Source organism: Barbatula barbatula (genome assembly GCF_947034865.1).
Source record: "Barbatula barbatula genome assembly, chromosome: 18".
NCBI classification, from domain to species: domain Eukaryota; kingdom Metazoa; phylum Chordata; class Actinopteri; order Cypriniformes; family Nemacheilidae; genus Barbatula; species Barbatula barbatula.
The window spans coordinates 20,448,380-20,466,085 of record NC_136781.1 but is presented as its reverse complement, the minus strand read 5'-3'; the positions used below and the strand labels follow the sequence as shown (position 1 = coordinate 20,466,085).

Genomic DNA, 17,706 nt, shown 5'->3' with positions numbered 1-17,706 from the left:
GGAGAAATCACACATTAGATTCACGTAGAGGCCAATTTCAAAATAGGCATTAGTATCTTTATAAATCAACTGCACATTCTTGGTATCATATTTAAAATCTTCGACACAAGAACACCACAGTGAAAAAGTGGCTTTAGATATGAGCCAATGGCGTTTAAGCTGATGTGGAACAGGCAGTCTTTTGGCACGCCCATTTCTCCGACCTGCAGATACCCGTCTCTACTTTCGCTGCTCGCGCAATGATACAACACATTAAGCCGAAGGGCAGCACGTGTTAACAACAGCAGTGTGTACGAATAGCATACGTTAAACATTATTTTCCCTTGCATATACTCATTACATATTAGCTATTAAATGTCAGTTATATGGCCAGTATTTGGCCTCATGTTCGCATGTTCTGTGTGAATCGGTGCGCAATGTGTTCGATGGCCCTGTTTTTTTTATCTTCCTCAACACTCCGCCTCCAAAAAGAAGTCCCGGCCACATCCGCCATTTCGCAGGCGACTGGAAAGCCATTGTTAGCAAAAACAGCGTTATGTTGAAAGTGTCGACCTTAAATGTGCATACTTTCACAATCTAGTCTCGAGGTTAAACAAACCACTTATGCATCACTCTCGTGCAAGTAACGCCAAGGGAAACGATTTAAGAGTTGTTTTGCGCGTTAGATTACGTGAATTTGTCTGCGTTCGTCAGTAGTGTGTTAGCATAGCAGCAGCAACAGGAAGGCCGCTTGCCTGAGATTTCGGCGTGCGTTGTCTACGTTATCACATCATCAGCTAACGATAATTTTGTGAATTTGATATTTCGCATCTTTCTTAAATCGCCACGCTGTCCGTCGCGGCACAGGAGTCAGTAGAAATTGAAAGAGAAATGGCAAGCTCGGTGGGGAACGTGGCTGACAGCACAGGTAACCGTGACAAAAACGCCTTATAAATAAGCGATATGAATTTGATTTATGGTTTAGTAGCTATGTGACTTTCGTAATTTTTACTGCAGTTATAACTTTTTGCATACGTGTGTCGAGTATACGTTACCGTGACTGGGAGAACAAAACCATTTTCAGATTGATCTGGTGTGTGCGCGCGCGCGCGAGTGTTTGTTTGTCTTGCTTGCAGTTTGATCATGTTTATTGAAAATAACGTTGATGTCTGAGTAGAATAAGGGATAATAACCAGACCTAGTTGTTGTGCGCAGTCTCTGCACACTCTTGTATCTTATGTACGTCTCATGCTCATAACCGAAGCCCTCTGTACATCTTTGTTTTTCATTCATGTTCACCCCTTTACAATTTACATATAGTCTGTATCTACTATTATTTCAGTAATTTATTCATTAAGTATTTATAACCATTCATTAATTTGAACATTTCTGAGTCTTTAGATGCCGATTCTCGAAAATTAAGTTTGTTTTATTTTTTCATTTATTTATCAATTTTGGATGGCAGAATATAAAAAAATAGCATCATTCAGGAACCGTCAAAACTAGTGTTAGATCATTCTATGCAGTGACATTCATTATTTAACATGGTTCCACTAAATAAAATGTCACTTAAAAGAAAAACGATCTTGTCATTTTAATTTGGTTTTATTTTCTTTGCCTCATTTCCATTTCTTCTAACATGTTGTTTCCCCCCTTCTTTGGGCCGGTTGGTGCTTCAGAACCAACCAAACGTATGCTTTCCTTCCAAGGTTTGGCAGAACTGGCGCACCGTGAATATCAGTCGGGAGATTTTGAGGCGGCTGAGCGTCACTGCATGCAGCTGTGGAGGCAGGAGCCGGATAATACAGGCGTCCTGTTGTTGCTCTCCTCCATCCACTTTCAGTGTCGCAGGCTTGACAGGTGAGATGGATGGCTTTGCCTGTGCTCTTCATGTAGCTCAGTTGCTGGTCTGTGGACATACGTGCAGTGGATGCTGTGCTTTAGATGTCGACCAATATTGGATTTTGCAGATAACTAAGGTGGTCAAGTACCTACGGATAATGATAGAACCATTTAACTCAGTTGATATTGTTGTACTTTTAAATAAAACACAACAATATCAACTATGTTAATAAAAAATAAACTCTAATTTAAACAAAATAAGTAGGTTATTTCTACAATAACTAAACAAAGTCTAGGTACCAAATTGGCAAAAAAGAATGACAGATCTGGTGTAATATTTATTGAAATATTGTCGGGTTCACATGCGTGTTTGTTTACATTGGCTAATGTAAATGACATTAGTTTAATTCGCGCTGTCTCTGTCATCTATATCTTCTTTTCAAATTTAGAGGCGGTGTTCATGCGCACGTGTATACAAACACACACACCACTGTAGTGACAATGCCAATCCATAGTTAGAATAATAAAATGTAAACATTTCTGCATGTATTTTCATCGCCCTGTTGTAACTTCTTAAAATAATATGCTACTAATGTTAACGCACTCTCAGACCTGTCGGCAAAAGTACTGCTGTTCTCCATTCATGCAGCATATAGTCAATGAAGAAATGAATTTTTTACATGTCATGTTTACAGCAGCTGGCTCTACCATGTCACTGTGAAACTTTTAAACCCCCATCTGATGTAACTGTATTCCACCCTGTGCAGACTGTGGTCTCAGGTCTCCAAACCAAACAGGCTGTCCGTATTAGTTTTATTTCCCCCTCTAGAGATCGCTGTTTTGCTCTATACTCTGTACTCTCTACCTGTGTATCACAACCAGTAAAAACTATCAGTGGGGATTATTGCTGATAGTTAAGATTATCGTTATCGGTGGCAATGAATCAGCAAAACCGATGATTCTTTAAACCTCTACTGTGTTTCACTCCATTCTGTTAATGTAAAAGTGAGTATGCTGAAACAATTGTTATCAACTTTGGAGGAGTTGTTCAAAATGAACACAAAACATACCTAAGAAAGACTGCGTTTATTGGATTTCATGTGCGTGCTCTAAGGCGCAAGTTGTTTCTTATATTATTAATAAAAACAGGGCTCCAGACGGAGCCTTATAGAGTCTCATTTGCGACCAAAAATATTAATTTCCTGACCTCAAGAGGTGCTCTAGCGGCAGACGAAACCGACTCCCATGCTGTATTGACGCCCGGTTCGAGGTCCCCTAGTGTGCGAGTGACTGGTTACACAAACAGTTTTCACAAGCAGTTTCCTGCACGCTCAGCGATAGCGCTCTTCTCTCCGTTTATTCCACACCCTGCGTACCAATACCCGATGAGGCAGCACGGAATAAGCGCTTGCAGATCTCCGCAGAAAAAACTGGATTTTTGTGCTTGTTATACAAGTAGACACACACAATGTGAGCGTGTTTGTATTATGCGCTGTTTGATGTGATGGATTTTAATGAGCCTTATGACGAACAATGTGACGTTTAAATTAAAAAAAAAAACAATCTCTGAGAATTTCAGGGAATGTATTTGTTACAAGACACCGCTCACAGCAAGAATGAACGACAAATTAGCTTTCTAAGTTTTATTTGAAGTTATCTTTACGTTGTGTAGTGAACATGCAGAAGTGTCATTATTACAAACTAAAATAAATAATGTAACAAGTCCTTTCGTAATAATTAAAAAATATATAGCCTACTATTTCTTACAGTATAATATATAAATATGGTCTTTACATGCAACTTTTCTGTTGGTTCAAATGAATTGGGAGTAATTTGGTCTGGTGTGTTAAGTGTTGAACCAGTCTTAGTAATAATAAATAACACTTCTCTGCCTCTTTTTATATGAGCAGAACCAAATCTGCTGTCATCTGCCTTTAAATGCTTAGACAGGCCGTGTCTGAAGACTACTTGAACACATTTACACACATTTCTATTCTGTGGAAATCTACCAAAATTTTAGGGTGGAATTTAACAAAAAAGTCGAAGATTCCATATGAACCTGCTTATGAGGGAAAACAACTTAAAAGAAAAATTGTATATGAACAAAACCTATGAGAGGGCAGATTAACATACATATTCTTTATTAATTTTTTTTGGTAAATGTTATACTTTAAAAATAATTTGGCGCCTGCTTTTTTCCCCTGTGGGAGCCAATGGTTCCTTAACTGATATTTTTACCTGGAGCCCTGTAGAAAAAGAACCCGTTCGGCTTTTGTTGCAGATACTTCTGTTTGCTTAGTGTTTATTTGCACCAGTTTATCAGGAGGTTACGATTTGTTCTCTTTTTGGGAAAAATTTACTGTTTTCCAATTTTGCAGACATGTTGTATTGCAGCTTTGAATGGGAACGTAGCCATAGATGACTACACGCACACACATTCAACTCATTTTAACCCTCGCAGCACATCAGCGTTTCTCGTTTACGACGCATCAGTTTTTCTTGGCATGCAGGTCGGCGCACTTCAGCACTTTGGCCATCAAGCAGAACCCAATGCTGGCTGAGGCGTACTCCAACCTGGGCAATGTTTACAAGGAACGGGGACAACTGCAAGAGGCCATCGAGCACTACCGTCACGCACTCCGTCTCAAACCAGACTTCATCGATGGATACATTAACCTGGCAGCAGCCCTGGTGGCAGCAGGGGACATGGAGGGAGCAGTTCAAGCATATGTGTCTGCTCTTCAATACAATCCTGTGAGTGTGGAGTTAAGTGCAGGCCTTTTAAGCTCCTTTATTTGACATTCTATACAAGAGCTGTGTTAAAGTGCATTATAATCACAGCAAGCTTTTTGCTGTTTGCTGTTTAGATTCATACTGCTAAAGTATACTGGCCAATTATTGATGTTTGTTTTTCACGTTTACAGGACCTGTATTGTGTACGAAGCGACTTGGGTAACCTCCTTAAAGCGCTTGGGCGCCTTGAAGAAGCAAAGGTACGTTTAAATATGTCGGCCCTTACACGTAATGGTTTATTTTGTTGTACTGTTGCCGTAGACCATAATCCCCTGTCAGAGACCTAGCCATTCCTGTGGGAGGGAGTTCTTCCTCCCTCACCAAAGTCTTGTTTACACACTTTTAAGAGTGTGCTCTTTACTTTCCTCTACTTCTCACTTTACCATTCAGTAAAGACCAAGTCCTGGCATTGAGCTAGAGCAGAGTGTACCTGCACTAAATGTCATACACCCATCTCTTTCTCTCTGTCTCTCTCTGCCATTTACTTACAAAGTGAAGCCCCCCTTTCCTGTTTTAATTTGCTGGAGAGACACTCTTTTTCCAGACCCACTTTTTGCCCTCTATCACATCAGTGCTTCTCAGTGTAAACACTGCTTCATTCTGGCCCGGCCAGCTACCGCTTGCCCCCCACACACAGGAAGAAAGGCTGGGCTTCTCTGTCTCAACAAATGGGGATCCTAAAACACGTTTTTCCATGTAGTCTCTCGGAGGGATTTTGCTGGCTCGGTCTTGGTGAAATAAATGGACTGATAAAGTTAGTGATCTTTGCTGTGCAAAAAATAAGATGGCTTCTAACCCTAAAGAGTTTTCTGTGTGTTCTTCAAAGTGTTGGCCCTTTGGCTGACCTGTAGGTTTTCTTAATGAAGCCCTTGTAAACATTATCCTGGACTGCTATGAGACAGTATGACCATTTGTAGTTTAAGTGGGTCTTTGGGGGGATTAAGTAGGGACTCGTCCTCTCGTTGGTTTGAAGCCCTCTTATTTGGTGCCTCAAGGGGACGGAGTGGGGAAGAGCACGAGGGGGCCAGCGGCTCCCCCCACCAGCTCTGTCGCTCCCAACCCCCGCGCGCTTGCCAAGGGTCTGTGGAGTGTGCGCGCTCTGAACTGTCTGCCTGACCCGACAGCTAAGCCGAGAGATGGGCTTCAAGGGCTTCGCAGTGAAATTAATCAGTATCCCACCTATTTATCATTTGGCCCCATGCTTCCCCATCACTATAGTAAGGCCAGCCGGGTTCGGGAGGGTTTATGCATTTCGAGCACTGCGACCACCCTGGGCTGTGCCAGGCAGACAGATCTCTATCTGCACTCCACTGCACGCTTCAGATACCATATTAGAGAGAGAGAATATTATCTGCGCGACACAAGCGATGACCTCTTTATTTCAGAGCTGTGGAGGCTTCTAGATGATTATGAAATCATTAAACCCCAGGCTGTTCTCTTTACCCAATGGCCAGGAGTCAAGAATTGAGAGAATTCAGGAAAAAGCAAACAATGTGTTAAACCATGCAAGCAAAGAATACTACAATGAAGGAAAATAAAAGAAGAAATGATTCCATTTCTTCCCCCGTTGTATGTTATGATTATGAGTAACATTCCCAAATATATGTGATCAGTTCATTTGATTAAGATCAAGCCAGTTTGCCTCCCTCCTATTTCTGTATTTAAAAATGTGGCGTGATAATGAAAAAACACCCAATTAGTTTTTAAATCTAAACTCAAAGCCTTTCTTCACCCCATATGAGAATATTCCCCTTCTCTAAAAGAAGTCAAATCCTATTGGTTGCATGGGTTGTTGTAGGTTATTTGATAAAGCTTTCTCTTTTACTCGTTTGGTTTTGTTTTGTCAATACACGTTTTGATATCCATATGACATGTCTTGATTGCAAACTTTTACTAACGTTCTTGTTTTCTTATTTTGTCTCTTTTGGCTTTTCCACCACTGATATTGTTATTAAGAAAGTTTCAGGTGGGTGACACTATTCCTGCGTAGGTGCGGTCTGGTGGACAGGAACACTAGGGCAGCATCAGTCTTCTCCTCTTCTTCCAGCTGCGGTCGCCCCCCCAGACAAAGTCCAAAAATATGGTAACGGGTTTGTAACGCCAACAAAAGAAAAACACCTTACTCCAATGCCTGAGAGTCTTGTGGCTACCTTTGAAGAAACAAGCAAGAATAAACACCTAGTAAATGAACGCAAATGAACGTAAAAGTAAACTGTAAATGTCAAGTATATTAAAAAGTGAAATGGATTGGATGCTGTAAGCAAACGAAAGCACAGTAAGAACCCTCTAACTCTTACTTGTTGATTGTTTTTTCCGGTTCATTTGGATTATGATTTATTTTTTCTCCTTTATTTGGAGTTGCAGCGTTCTGCTGAGCAGATGATGCGCTGTGAGTCTGCAGCTGCGCATGGGCCGCGCAGCGACAAATGCGACCAAATGGCGCGTGCTCAAACCGCACCCAACCCCTCCCCTCATTTCCAGACTTGTGGGTTGCAGACCTGCATGCTCTCCCTACTAGCATGGCACCAGGTGGATACCCAGCCCTTTATAGGACTGTTATGGAATATTGACCATTTAAAATGCAAATTAATTTGGCCGTGGGATCAAATCTCAGTTGAAGCCCCCAAAGGGTTAAGGGTTGTGTTGCGTGTGCCTGTCTGGTGGGGAGTTTAACTGCTCCAGGTCTGCATTCTGCACCCAAAGCTGGCGTTTGCGCAGGCGAATGCGAGCGCAAACAGAAGCGATGCAAGCTGCGACCACGGCGTGCCGACGCCAATTGGCCGTCCGTGTGGCTTTTCGCGCATGCATTACAGGGACCTCCACCTGCACGCCACACTTGCATTTAAGGTTGTGAATTGACTTTAGTATAACTTCTCGCTATTTTCAGATCTGGGAGCGGGAGTTCCTACCTATTTTTAAACGTAAGGTGGATCTCTGTTGTTTTAAGCTCATAACTGAAGAATGTAAGTTAGAGTGTAGGTGTTGGTTGGATCAGCGCAGCGTAGGAAAAAGTGTGCAGCTTTGCGCGGCAGAATTTTGCGCCCGCTAGCCCATGCTGTAGGCTCACTTTTTGCTTTCTTTGACATGAGATGCTAACTCTCCTATTGTCTGCCCTTTTTGTTTTTCTTCCTTTTTATTTGCTCTCTTGGTTTTCTTTTACAACCCCTCCTCTGTCCACCCTCTCCGTCTTTCTTTTCTTGGTTTTTACTTTGAACCTCTTCAAGGCTTGTTACCTGAAGGCAATTGAAACTCAGCCAAATTTTGCTGTGGCCTGGAGTAACCTGGGCTGTGTGTTCAACGCCCAGGGAGAGATCTGGCTGGCCATTCATCATTTTGAGAAGGTTTGCAGACCTCTTTGCTCAAATTCAAGTGCTTATAAAATAGATCCAACTATGGCTTATAAAGGTTACGTGTTAAATGGGTTTACAGGCAGTGACCCTGGATCCAAACTTTTTGGATGCTTACATTAACCTGGGCAATGTCCTAAAAGAGGCCCGCATCTTCGACAGGTACGTTTTTCTACCTTTTATCGTGCAATAACTCAGTAACAATAGTGATCTTGTACTTTATTTGCACCTACCGCCTTGACTTGTTTGTGTATATTGCTTTTAGGTAGTTCTATATAGACGGTGTTTGAATTTAATTAGATGTTAAGATTGTTAAATTATATGTAACATCACTATGAGCTGCTCTAATTTTGTGACGTCAAAGAATTTTGTAAATGCTCACCTCGTTGAGAATGATGTCATATAGCTTTCTAATGTATGTTTTTCTTTTCTGCAGAGCTGTCGCCAGTTATCTGCGTGCCCTCAGCCTGAGTCCTAACCATGCCGTCGTGCATGGGAACCTGGCCTGCGTGTACTATGAACAGGGTTTGATTGACTTGGCCGTTGACACCTACCGTCGTGCCATTGAGCTGCAGCCCCACTTTCCCGATGCTTACTGCAATCTCGCCAATGCTCTGAAGGAGAAGGGCAATGTAAGAAACTCCTCAATACAAAGGCAAAACAGTGTTTTCGCTTAAAACAACTTCAGGGCAATCACCATTTCCAATAAACCCAATGGCAATTGTCTTGTGATCTTGTAGTTGAATTAGTTGAATACAGTAAAGGGTTACAGTAAAAAAAACTGGCAACAGTCCTCTGAATCGGAGTAAAAAAAGTACACTAACCCCTTTCTCTCAACAGGTAGTGTTCTAGCTTTTGTTGAAACTAGTAACTTTGTATTAACAACTAATGTACTATTGCTCTTTTATGACATATCGCTTATTGCTCCCCGAACTCTTTGTAAGTCGCTTTTGGATAAAAGCGTATGCTTAATGACTAAATGTAAATGTAATCTATGTCAGTAGCAGACGTGTTTCACTTTTGGATTTTCTCTGCAAAGTACATGAGTCATATTTGACTCTGCTTACTCGTATGCCTTGTGTCAGGTATCGGAAGCAGAGGAATGCTACAACACAGCTCTGCGTCTGTGTCCGACCCATGCCGACTCCCTCAACAACCTGGCCAACATCAAGCGTGAGCAGGGCAACATTGAGGATGCTGTACAGCTCTACAGAAAAGCTCTGGAGGTAAAGTGCTTGTATTCAAATGTTATCTAGCTTTCATCGATGAACTTCATTTCTCTTAAGTTTGGACTTTTTGTTGTTCAGGTGTTCCCAGAATTTGCTGCAGCACATTCAAACCTTGCCAGTGTCCTGCAGCAGCAAGGCAAGCTCCAGGAAGCTCTTATGCACTATAAGGAGGCCATCAGGCATGTAGACCCTAATCATTACATTACTGTATTATGGGATAAAGGGAAGTGGCTACATTCTTCCGAGTTGTCTCATTGTGTTTTTTACCACTAAACAGAATCAGCCCCACATTTGCTGATGCTTACTCCAATATGGGCAACACTCTTAAAGAGATGCAGGATGTTCAGGGCGCCCTGCAGTGCTACACTCGCGCAATTCAGATCAATCCTGCTTTTGCAGATGCTCACAGTAACTTGGCTTCCATTCACAAGGTATTCTAGAGAGCTGTACATATCTCTTTCGCCGTGGCTTTGAATTTAATTGTGTAATTGTGACCATATCAGAGCTACAAAAACAACACATTTTCATTTGATTTTTGCATTTAGAGATTTTAGTGTTGTTCTTTGTCTTGAATTAATTCATTTTTTATAGGACTCTGGAAATATTCCTGAGGCGATCGCGTCTTACCGCACTGCCTTAAAACTCAAGCCAGACTTCCCTGATGCCTATTGTAACTTGGCTCACTGCCTACAGGTATATACTTGACATTGCTTTTTCTAAATGGTTCAAAAAATGTTTGTCAAGAAATCTAATGTATATTTTATGATTAAAAAGCAACATTTTCTTTTGACAATTTTATGTTCACAATTCACTTATTTCACAAAATGGCGACAGACTGGAAGTAGGGCAAAAGTTTTCCTGACGCACTAATGCCATATCAGTGCGATATCATTTATTCATTCAGCTTTGTTTCTCACCGCAAATCATTTTATTTACCAAAAGCTAAAGTTGCATATGCTGTCCGATTTGTTCATGTTTGATCAACCATTACAAAAACATAGTTTTTTGGGCAATTAATTTATTATCAAGGTCTGATATATGTTAGATGAATCAGCATAAAGGGAGCGCAACATGCCTAAATTCTTCTAGTCTCCGCAACTTTTCTGTGTACTGAACAGAGCTATAGCATTGACCAGACAAGCGTTTACCCTACTTCCGGTTTGTACACGTCACGCTGTGAAATAGGTCTATTGTCAATGATCTTTCACTTTTTAAAGAATTTGTCTCCCTGTGTCAAGCAAAGCTTGTGATTATTGAATTTTGTTTTTGTAATGGCTTTGTGGTTATTTTAATTTGAATGTAATATAAATTGTGTTTTATCTGGACTGCATTTTCAAGTAAGGGAGTATGTTGTTATTGATGGATTTCTGTTTATATGTGTAGGTATCGCGTGTAGTATTTTCTTTCATAACTTATTCTGGGGGAGAAATTTGCTCACCATTTTCCCTGTCAAATAAAAGTTCTACTTAATATGCATGACTTAATATTAGATTTTTCTCATCAGATTGTGTGTGATTGGACTGACTATGACGAGCGTATGAAGAAGCTGGTGAGCATTGTGGCCGATCAGTTGGAGAAGAACCGCCTGCCGTCTGTGCACCCCCATCACAGTATGCTGTACCCCCTGTCACACGGTTTCCGCAAGGCAATTGCAGAGAGACATGGCAACCTCTGTCTGGATAAGGTGTGTACTGGTTGTCAGATATTCTGTTTTCTGGGGTAAGGTAGTGGAAGTTTACAGGTCCATTGAGCTTTATATTTTCAGTAAAATGATGGGGCGAATTCTGTGTGGTGTATTTTTTACAGCTGCAATAATCTTTGCCAAATTTGGTGAACACACACATAAATGGAACAACAATGTTGTAAATTCCAGGATTATTTCCCCGTAGTCTGGAGTTGGAAAATGAAGTTGACATTGACCGTAAATAGTCAGTTGTAACTGCTGTCTGTACAATTTCTTTTGTAATGACTTTTGAAATGACAAGGCTCTTGTCTTGCTTTTCAATAAAATACTTGAACTAAAATGTAGCAAGACAAAGTAAATTAAAGCTGCAAGCAGCATTTAGCGGGTTTTGAGGTTAAAGGCAGTCAAAAGCAGTCGTGCATTCATGAATAGGTTAGGGGGTCACACCTCAACACACGCATGAAGGATCAAAGTCCAACACACACACACGCACAGAAAAATGACAGGTATGAACTCATAGAAACTATGCATGGTTACAGAAACATGCACGTATACTACAAGAATGTTACTTTTCTGACTATCAATTCATTTGGACAATTCGTTAATGAGTATCCGATTTTCATTGTTGTTGGCTTTTAAATTGAAGAGAAGGTGCTTTCAAACTCAAGAAGTCTGAAGTTCCTGGGCCGAGACGTTTGTTTTCAAAGCGTATCAGAGCCTGTAGATGTATAACCGTTGCATATTTACAGTATTTAGTGCCATTGTTCATGTTATAGTGCCACCTAGTGTCCAATCACCGTGTTATTTTCACATATGTGTGAAGCCCACGTGAAGCTATCTCAAATCCTTCTCTAACAACGTCCGTTTAAGTGTCATAGGCTCCACTCAGTTCCGTTTTTGCCCCCCCTACCGTGTATGAATATAAATTTCAACGTTTTTTCAATGATTATTGACATTCACACTGCACAGAAGTCATCTGCATTGGTTTGGTTCTGATCGGTTGGAAAACCAAGGACTAGTTCGCGAAAGTAGGTTTTTGACATTATCAGCGATAACTCACGAACCGTTTGATCGACAAAAGCGTGTCCAGAGGCAAAGTTGTTCAGAATGAGAAGAGCTATCATTTGATGTAAATAGTTTGAGTATATGTCAAATGTCACGTGATACACAATTGTTTATGCACTCCAAAAACGTTTTTTCGCCCCCCCCCCGGTGGCCGAATGAGTTGATATTTCTTACAGACCTTCAGGACCACGAGTCGAACAAGCCCAGTGAGTGTCGTTTCGATCGGCCCCCGTTAACCCTGTGTAATGAGTGCTCAAAATTCATTGGCCGATGGCGGCCACGTTTTTTTTCACGTCAACTTTTTTTCAATGAATATTTACATTCACACTCCACAGAATTCATCAGCGTTGGTTTGGTTCCGATCGGGCTAAAATCCAGGGACTAGTTAATTTTATTTTTCATAAAATGCAAATTAGCGGAAATATTTGCATACCGGAAATGAAATCGGAGATAGCCATTTTTTAAGTTTGGAGCCAAGGATTCCAATGACACCAAACACTTTGTTGTGCGACATCTGGTTTACGAGCATTGAGCCCAAACGCATTGGCCATCGCTATAGCACCACCTATGGGCTGATTTGGCTGGTTCACTGTATCTGAGTAACCTGCACAGATACAACCAACTGACAAAGTCTCGAGTTTCTACGACTTACGGTTTGGTCTGGGCAATGCGTTTTATGGCGGAAGAATAATAATAATAAGAATAAAAATCCTTACAAAAACAATAGGTTTTCAGCACTTCGTGCTCGAAACCCTAATTAAAGTAGAAAATTGAGCACTCTCCGTGCTTAAAGAATGTACTGTAAGTTACTCTGTACCCCTACAGCAAAACAGGTCATTCAAAAGTGTCATTCAAAATTAGACCTATAGGCTACAAATACTAATAAATGAAAACTGTTGGATCATTATAGGCTACATTGCAAAATGATTTTAAGAAAAAGAAAAAACATCCCATGTGAGCAATTCTGACTGATGCTGACTGACAACCATATCAGTTCACGTCGCTCCTCCAAACCTCACCCACAAAAGATGACTGTTCTCTCAGAAGATGTACTCGTGGCCAGGATGCACAGAACATACTTTGACAAGTTGTTTAGTACAGCGAACTGAGTGGACGCAAGCGACCACTGTAGGGATCTTGTGAGCGGCGGGACTACTCTAGTCTGAATTATAGTTACCGACCAGTAAAGGACATTTTCTCCCGTGCGGCAAGTCCCGTGTCTTTCTATGATGCTTTAAAATGCTCCACACACACTGCCAAAATGGCATTAACACAGCGCACGCGTGTCCCTCTCTCTATGTACTGGTTGCTGCTTGATCGTATCACAAGCCAAACATGCCTTTTTAGCTATTTTCGGCCGAACATGTTAGGTTGCCGAACATTCGGTGCATCCCTTATACACATCCTTCATTTTGTGTCTTGTTGATAAACCAAAATCATCTGAATTTCACATCACATTTTAAGTGCAATTTCTAAACTGCATATGGCTTGGCTGTAGTGTGGTTTCGGCTCCCGAATGTGTGAGCATGTATGTAATGCTTCCCTTCTTTCCTGTAGATCAATGCTCTGCACAAACCTGCCTATGAGCATCCAAAAGACCTGAAGGCCAGCGGAGGACGTTTGCGCGTAGGCTACATTAGCTCAGATTTTGGCAACCATCCCACTTCCCACCTGATGCAGTCCATTCCTGGTATGCACAACTCTGAGAAGTTTGAGGTGAGGACTCTGTTGTGCTTGATTTACTGGCTGATCTGCGCAATGAAGAATTTGTACTGAAGCTGGTGTGTTTTTCAGGTGTTCTGTTACGCCCTCAGCCCAGATGACAGCACCAACTTTAGAGTCAAAGTCATGGCAGAGTCTCACCACTTCATCGATCTCTCACAGGCAAGTTTGCAGCTCTGTACATGTCGGCCCTTCTTCCCTCTCCATCTAATTGACTTTATCTTTGTTTCATCAGATTCCCTGTAATGGAAAAGCAGCTGACAGGATCCACCAAGATGGAATCCATATCCTGGTCAACATGAATGGTTATACTAAGGGAGCACGCAATGAGCTGTTTGCGTTGTGCCCAGCGCCCATTCAGGTAAGTGTTCTTGCAGAGAGACCGTCAGCTGTACTGATCTATAGGCAAATCGTCGCAGACTAGCAATGTACTTTTTTCTGCCACAGGCCATGTGGCTTGGTTACCCTGGGACCAGTGGAGCTCCATTCATGGACTACATCGTCAGTGATAAGGAGACGTCTCCTATTGATGTTGCAGATCAGTACTCTGAGAAACTGGCCTACATGCCTCACACTTTCTTTATTGGAGATCATGCTAACATGTTCCCCCACCTCAAGGCAAGATTTTTTCAACTCAAATATAAAATCGAAAAGGTTGTTAAAGGTTTTTAACGTATTGTCTTTTGCCCAGTAGAAAAAGGCAGTGATCGACTTCAAGTCAAATGGACACATTTTCGACAATCGTATTGTACTGAATGGCATAGATGTCAAAGCCTTCTTGGAAAGCCTTCCTGATGTCAAAGTTGTGAAGGTAAACAAAGAAGCGGTTTCTTCATCATATCCCATGGCATTTGTTAATTGCAAAAGGTGTTCATTCATAATTTCCCCTTTCAGATGGAGTGTGACGGCCAGGAGGTGGCTGACAGTAATGGTGCCCTCTCAATGCCAGTCATTCCTATGAACACAGCTGCGGAGGCCATCATTAACATGATCAACCAAGGCCAGATCCAAGTCACCATCAACGGTTTTACTGTCAGCAATGGCCTGGCCACAACTCAGGTACACCCCACTACTGGCCCCTGGCGTACATCTCGACTTTGACTGCATGTGTGTTACTGGAGTTTGATTGACTTTCAGAATAAGGTTTCTTCTCAGCTTGCTTTGCATTAAGGCTGCTGTAATATATTCTCTTAAATCAATCTTTGCAAGAGAAAGGAATGGGTAATTGATCAATTAGTTCATGTCATGATTAAGGTCTATATTCTTGATTCTAAGCATTGATTCTGGTTTACGTGTTGCGCAATAGTCGAGCTGGAGTACTTTATTTGTTTTACAGCTTCGGTTTGGAAATGCATTTTCTCTTCTTCCATCTTGTTTGTGTTGCTTGTAACTGGAAAATGAACTTAATTGGTTCACATCAAGTGGGTTAACACGTTGACTGCCGTGGCCAAAATTGATGGAAAAGTAGCTGTGTAAAGTTGTCGTCTGCTTTCTGGCTTTTCACATGCAAAATGTATTTTCCCTCTGGTTGGTGATGGAAAGAATGAATCCTTTCAGACTAGTTTCCTCCTTTGATCCTCTGCTGATTTCACCCCACTTTGAGCGAAGATCTGGTAAAGCGACCATATCACAGTAGACAGTCAGAATGTGTCCAAATGTTGTTTTTCAGATTTGTACAGTGGAGGAGGTTGTAGTATCTGGAACTGTTGCCTTGCAGGTATGGTACACAGAATAGCACGGCAGGATTCACAATAGTCATTTCTGTTTTCCACCTGGGCTTTGCCACTGCAGTAGGTGGCACACAATGCGGTGGAGGTGGTGACCGGCTTGTAGAAGTGGGAGTTGCTTGTCTATTCACTGATCTAATCTAGTATTTTATGCAATGGTGTTTTTGTGCAGATTAACAACAAGGCGGCGACCGGAGAGGAGGTTCTCAGAGCAATCGTGGTGACTACCCGCTCACAGTACGGCCTTCCTGAAGACTCCATTGTCTACTGCAACTTTAACCAGCTTTATAAAATAGACCCTCCCACCCTGCAGATGTGGGCCAATGTAAGATGACCATAGTTTCCCCCCCAAATTGGCATTACAATACTCTTATTCCTGTCACTGCTATACTGAATTACATATTTTAATCGACGTTTATTAAAGGCAGTTCAGCGAGTACTCTGAATTATTTTTTATGTATGTATAAAAATGTTTTTCTTCCCGTGGCTTCGTTTAAACTGCTTTTCCAAAAATATCACATCGACGCTCCCTTATTATTGCGTTGCATTGTGATCATTTTTTTTTTTTTTTTGAGGGATTCAAAATCCCTCAAAGGATTTTGCCTTTGAGGCAGCGCTTAAAATATCCGACTTCCTGATCAGTGCCATGCCTACTGAAGAAGGGAGCTGATTGAGACACACCCAAAGAGTGCCTAATTGTCATGACAAAAAAGCCAAAATTAGCATGAAATGTAAGGTTTGTGGCAAGCTCCACTCACTGTTCTCTGTTGTGTAGATCTTGAAGCGTGTGCCCAACAGTGTGTTGTGGCTCCTGCGATTTCCAGCGGTGGGCGAGCCCAACATCCAGCAGTACGCTCAGAATCTGGGCCTGCCTGCCTCACGCATCATCTTCTCCCCTGTGGCTCCCAAAGAGGAGCATGTAAGACGTGGCCAGTTGGCAGATGTGTGCCTGGACACCCCTCTCTGCAACGGCCACACCACAGGCATGGATGTGCTGTGGGCTGGTACCCCTATGGTTACCATGCCAGGTAATGAGTGCTCGTGTCCACCCAGACCATCATTGAAAACGGGGCAAGCACCACTCAGATTTATTTGGTTTGTGTATTGATATCCTGATGTCTTGCGCAGGAGAAACACTGGCGTCACGTGTCGCAGCATCCCAGCTCACCTGTCTTGGCTGCCCTGAACTCATCGCTCCGAGCCGCCAGGACTACGAAGAAGTTGCCGTCAAACTCGGCACAGACATGGAATAGTAAGCCCTGTTTTTCATTCAACCTTCTCAAACACAAAGCAGACTTATTAAGCGGGCATTTAAAACGCATTCTTCACTCCTTACAGCCTGAAGAAGATCCGCTCGCGTGTGTGGAAGCAGCGCATCTGCAGTCCGCTCTTCAACACCAAACAGTACACCATGGACCTGGAGAAGCTCTACCTGCAGATGTGGGAGCACCACGCTAGTGGAGGCAAACCTGACCACCTGGTCAAAATTCACTCTCTGGAGACCAGTGAGAGCACCTAAGCCAAGCTCACTGTTGCATGCTCCTCCCTCTTTAACCGATCATCCCCGCCCTTCAATGATATACATGTCGGTCACAGAGACTCTAAGGAGCCTACATGTGAGCACCATCACTTGATCACAGCTAGCTTTTGTTTCCATGAGCCACAGTGGACAGCGGTGTGCCCAGAGCTGCTCTGCTGAGACTCTGCCCCCTCCCCATCATACCTTGAATAAATTGATGTTGGTCGACTCAACTGTCCTTTCTGCTTCCGTGTGGAGTCCTAAAGAGCTTCAGCATCCTGAAACTGTCATTTGAAGTGGTCTTGCAGAAAAATATCTAAAAGGCAAATATAGTCTTTAAGCTAAGGAAAATGCGACCGATCAATGTAACTGTTCTATAATGGGCTGTAACGCGGATGTTTCTTTTTTAGTTAGGTGATGTGCTGCGCTGCTTGACCTATTTTAGCTTTCTCATCATAACCTAAAGTTGGGTGACGGATACATACCAAGGATCTCTTTTTCCCTAATGAATGCCAACGTATTCCATATGCTATGAACAGAAAAACAATTTCTTCTTTTTTGAAAAATGATATGTGAACGTAATACGAGTGTCACATTACATTGCTAAAGCATTGACAACTGTTGAATTTTCTTTATTTTTTATGATTTTACCAGGAAAGGTTTAGGTAAGTATGTTCTGAATTGTTTCAGTTTTGTACACTGTCCTTCGTATTAACTCGTTTTATTTATGCTGTGTCGATTCTACAAGGCTCTGAAATAATAAAAACTGAAATAAAGAGATGTGGCAAACCTTTCAGAT

General features: G+C 42.0%; 1 protein-coding gene across 8 annotated transcripts; it reads left to right on the top strand.

Annotated features, from left to right (window-relative positions):
* Positions 1-470: 470 nt before the first annotated feature.
* Positions 471-17,701, top strand: LOC306907856 (UDP-N-acetylglucosamine--peptide N-acetylglucosaminyltransferase 110 kDa subunit). Of its 8 annotated transcripts, none has more exons than XR_013787946.1 (24): positions 471-907; positions 1,689-1,839; positions 4,332-4,575; positions 4,746-4,814; positions 7,839-7,955; positions 8,044-8,123; positions 8,398-8,593; positions 9,047-9,187; positions 9,269-9,369; positions 9,468-9,621; positions 9,782-9,883; positions 10,695-10,874; positions 13,497-13,655; positions 13,734-13,823; positions 13,897-14,022; positions 14,109-14,279; positions 14,356-14,472; positions 14,556-14,720; positions 15,331-15,378; positions 15,561-15,713; positions 16,164-16,416; positions 16,517-16,640; positions 16,727-17,230; positions 17,318-17,701. XR_013787946.1 is itself a non-coding variant. In XM_079480310.1 (23 exons), exons 1-23 carry the CDS (start codon positions 871-873, stop codon positions 16,905-16,907), a joined length of 3,159 nt encoding a protein of 1,052 aa, XP_079336436.1. In that variant the 5' UTR covers positions 471-870; the 3' UTR covers positions 16,908-17,701. The 8 variants fall into 8 exon arrangements, 4 of the variants coding, with proteins under 4 accessions (XP_079336436.1, XP_079336438.1, XP_079336435.1 ...); XR_013787948.1 differs by having other exon boundaries at positions 483-907; positions 1,659-1,839; XR_013787945.1 differs by lacking the exon at positions 15,331-15,378.
* The last annotated feature ends 5 nt before the right edge of the window (positions 17,702-17,706 follow it).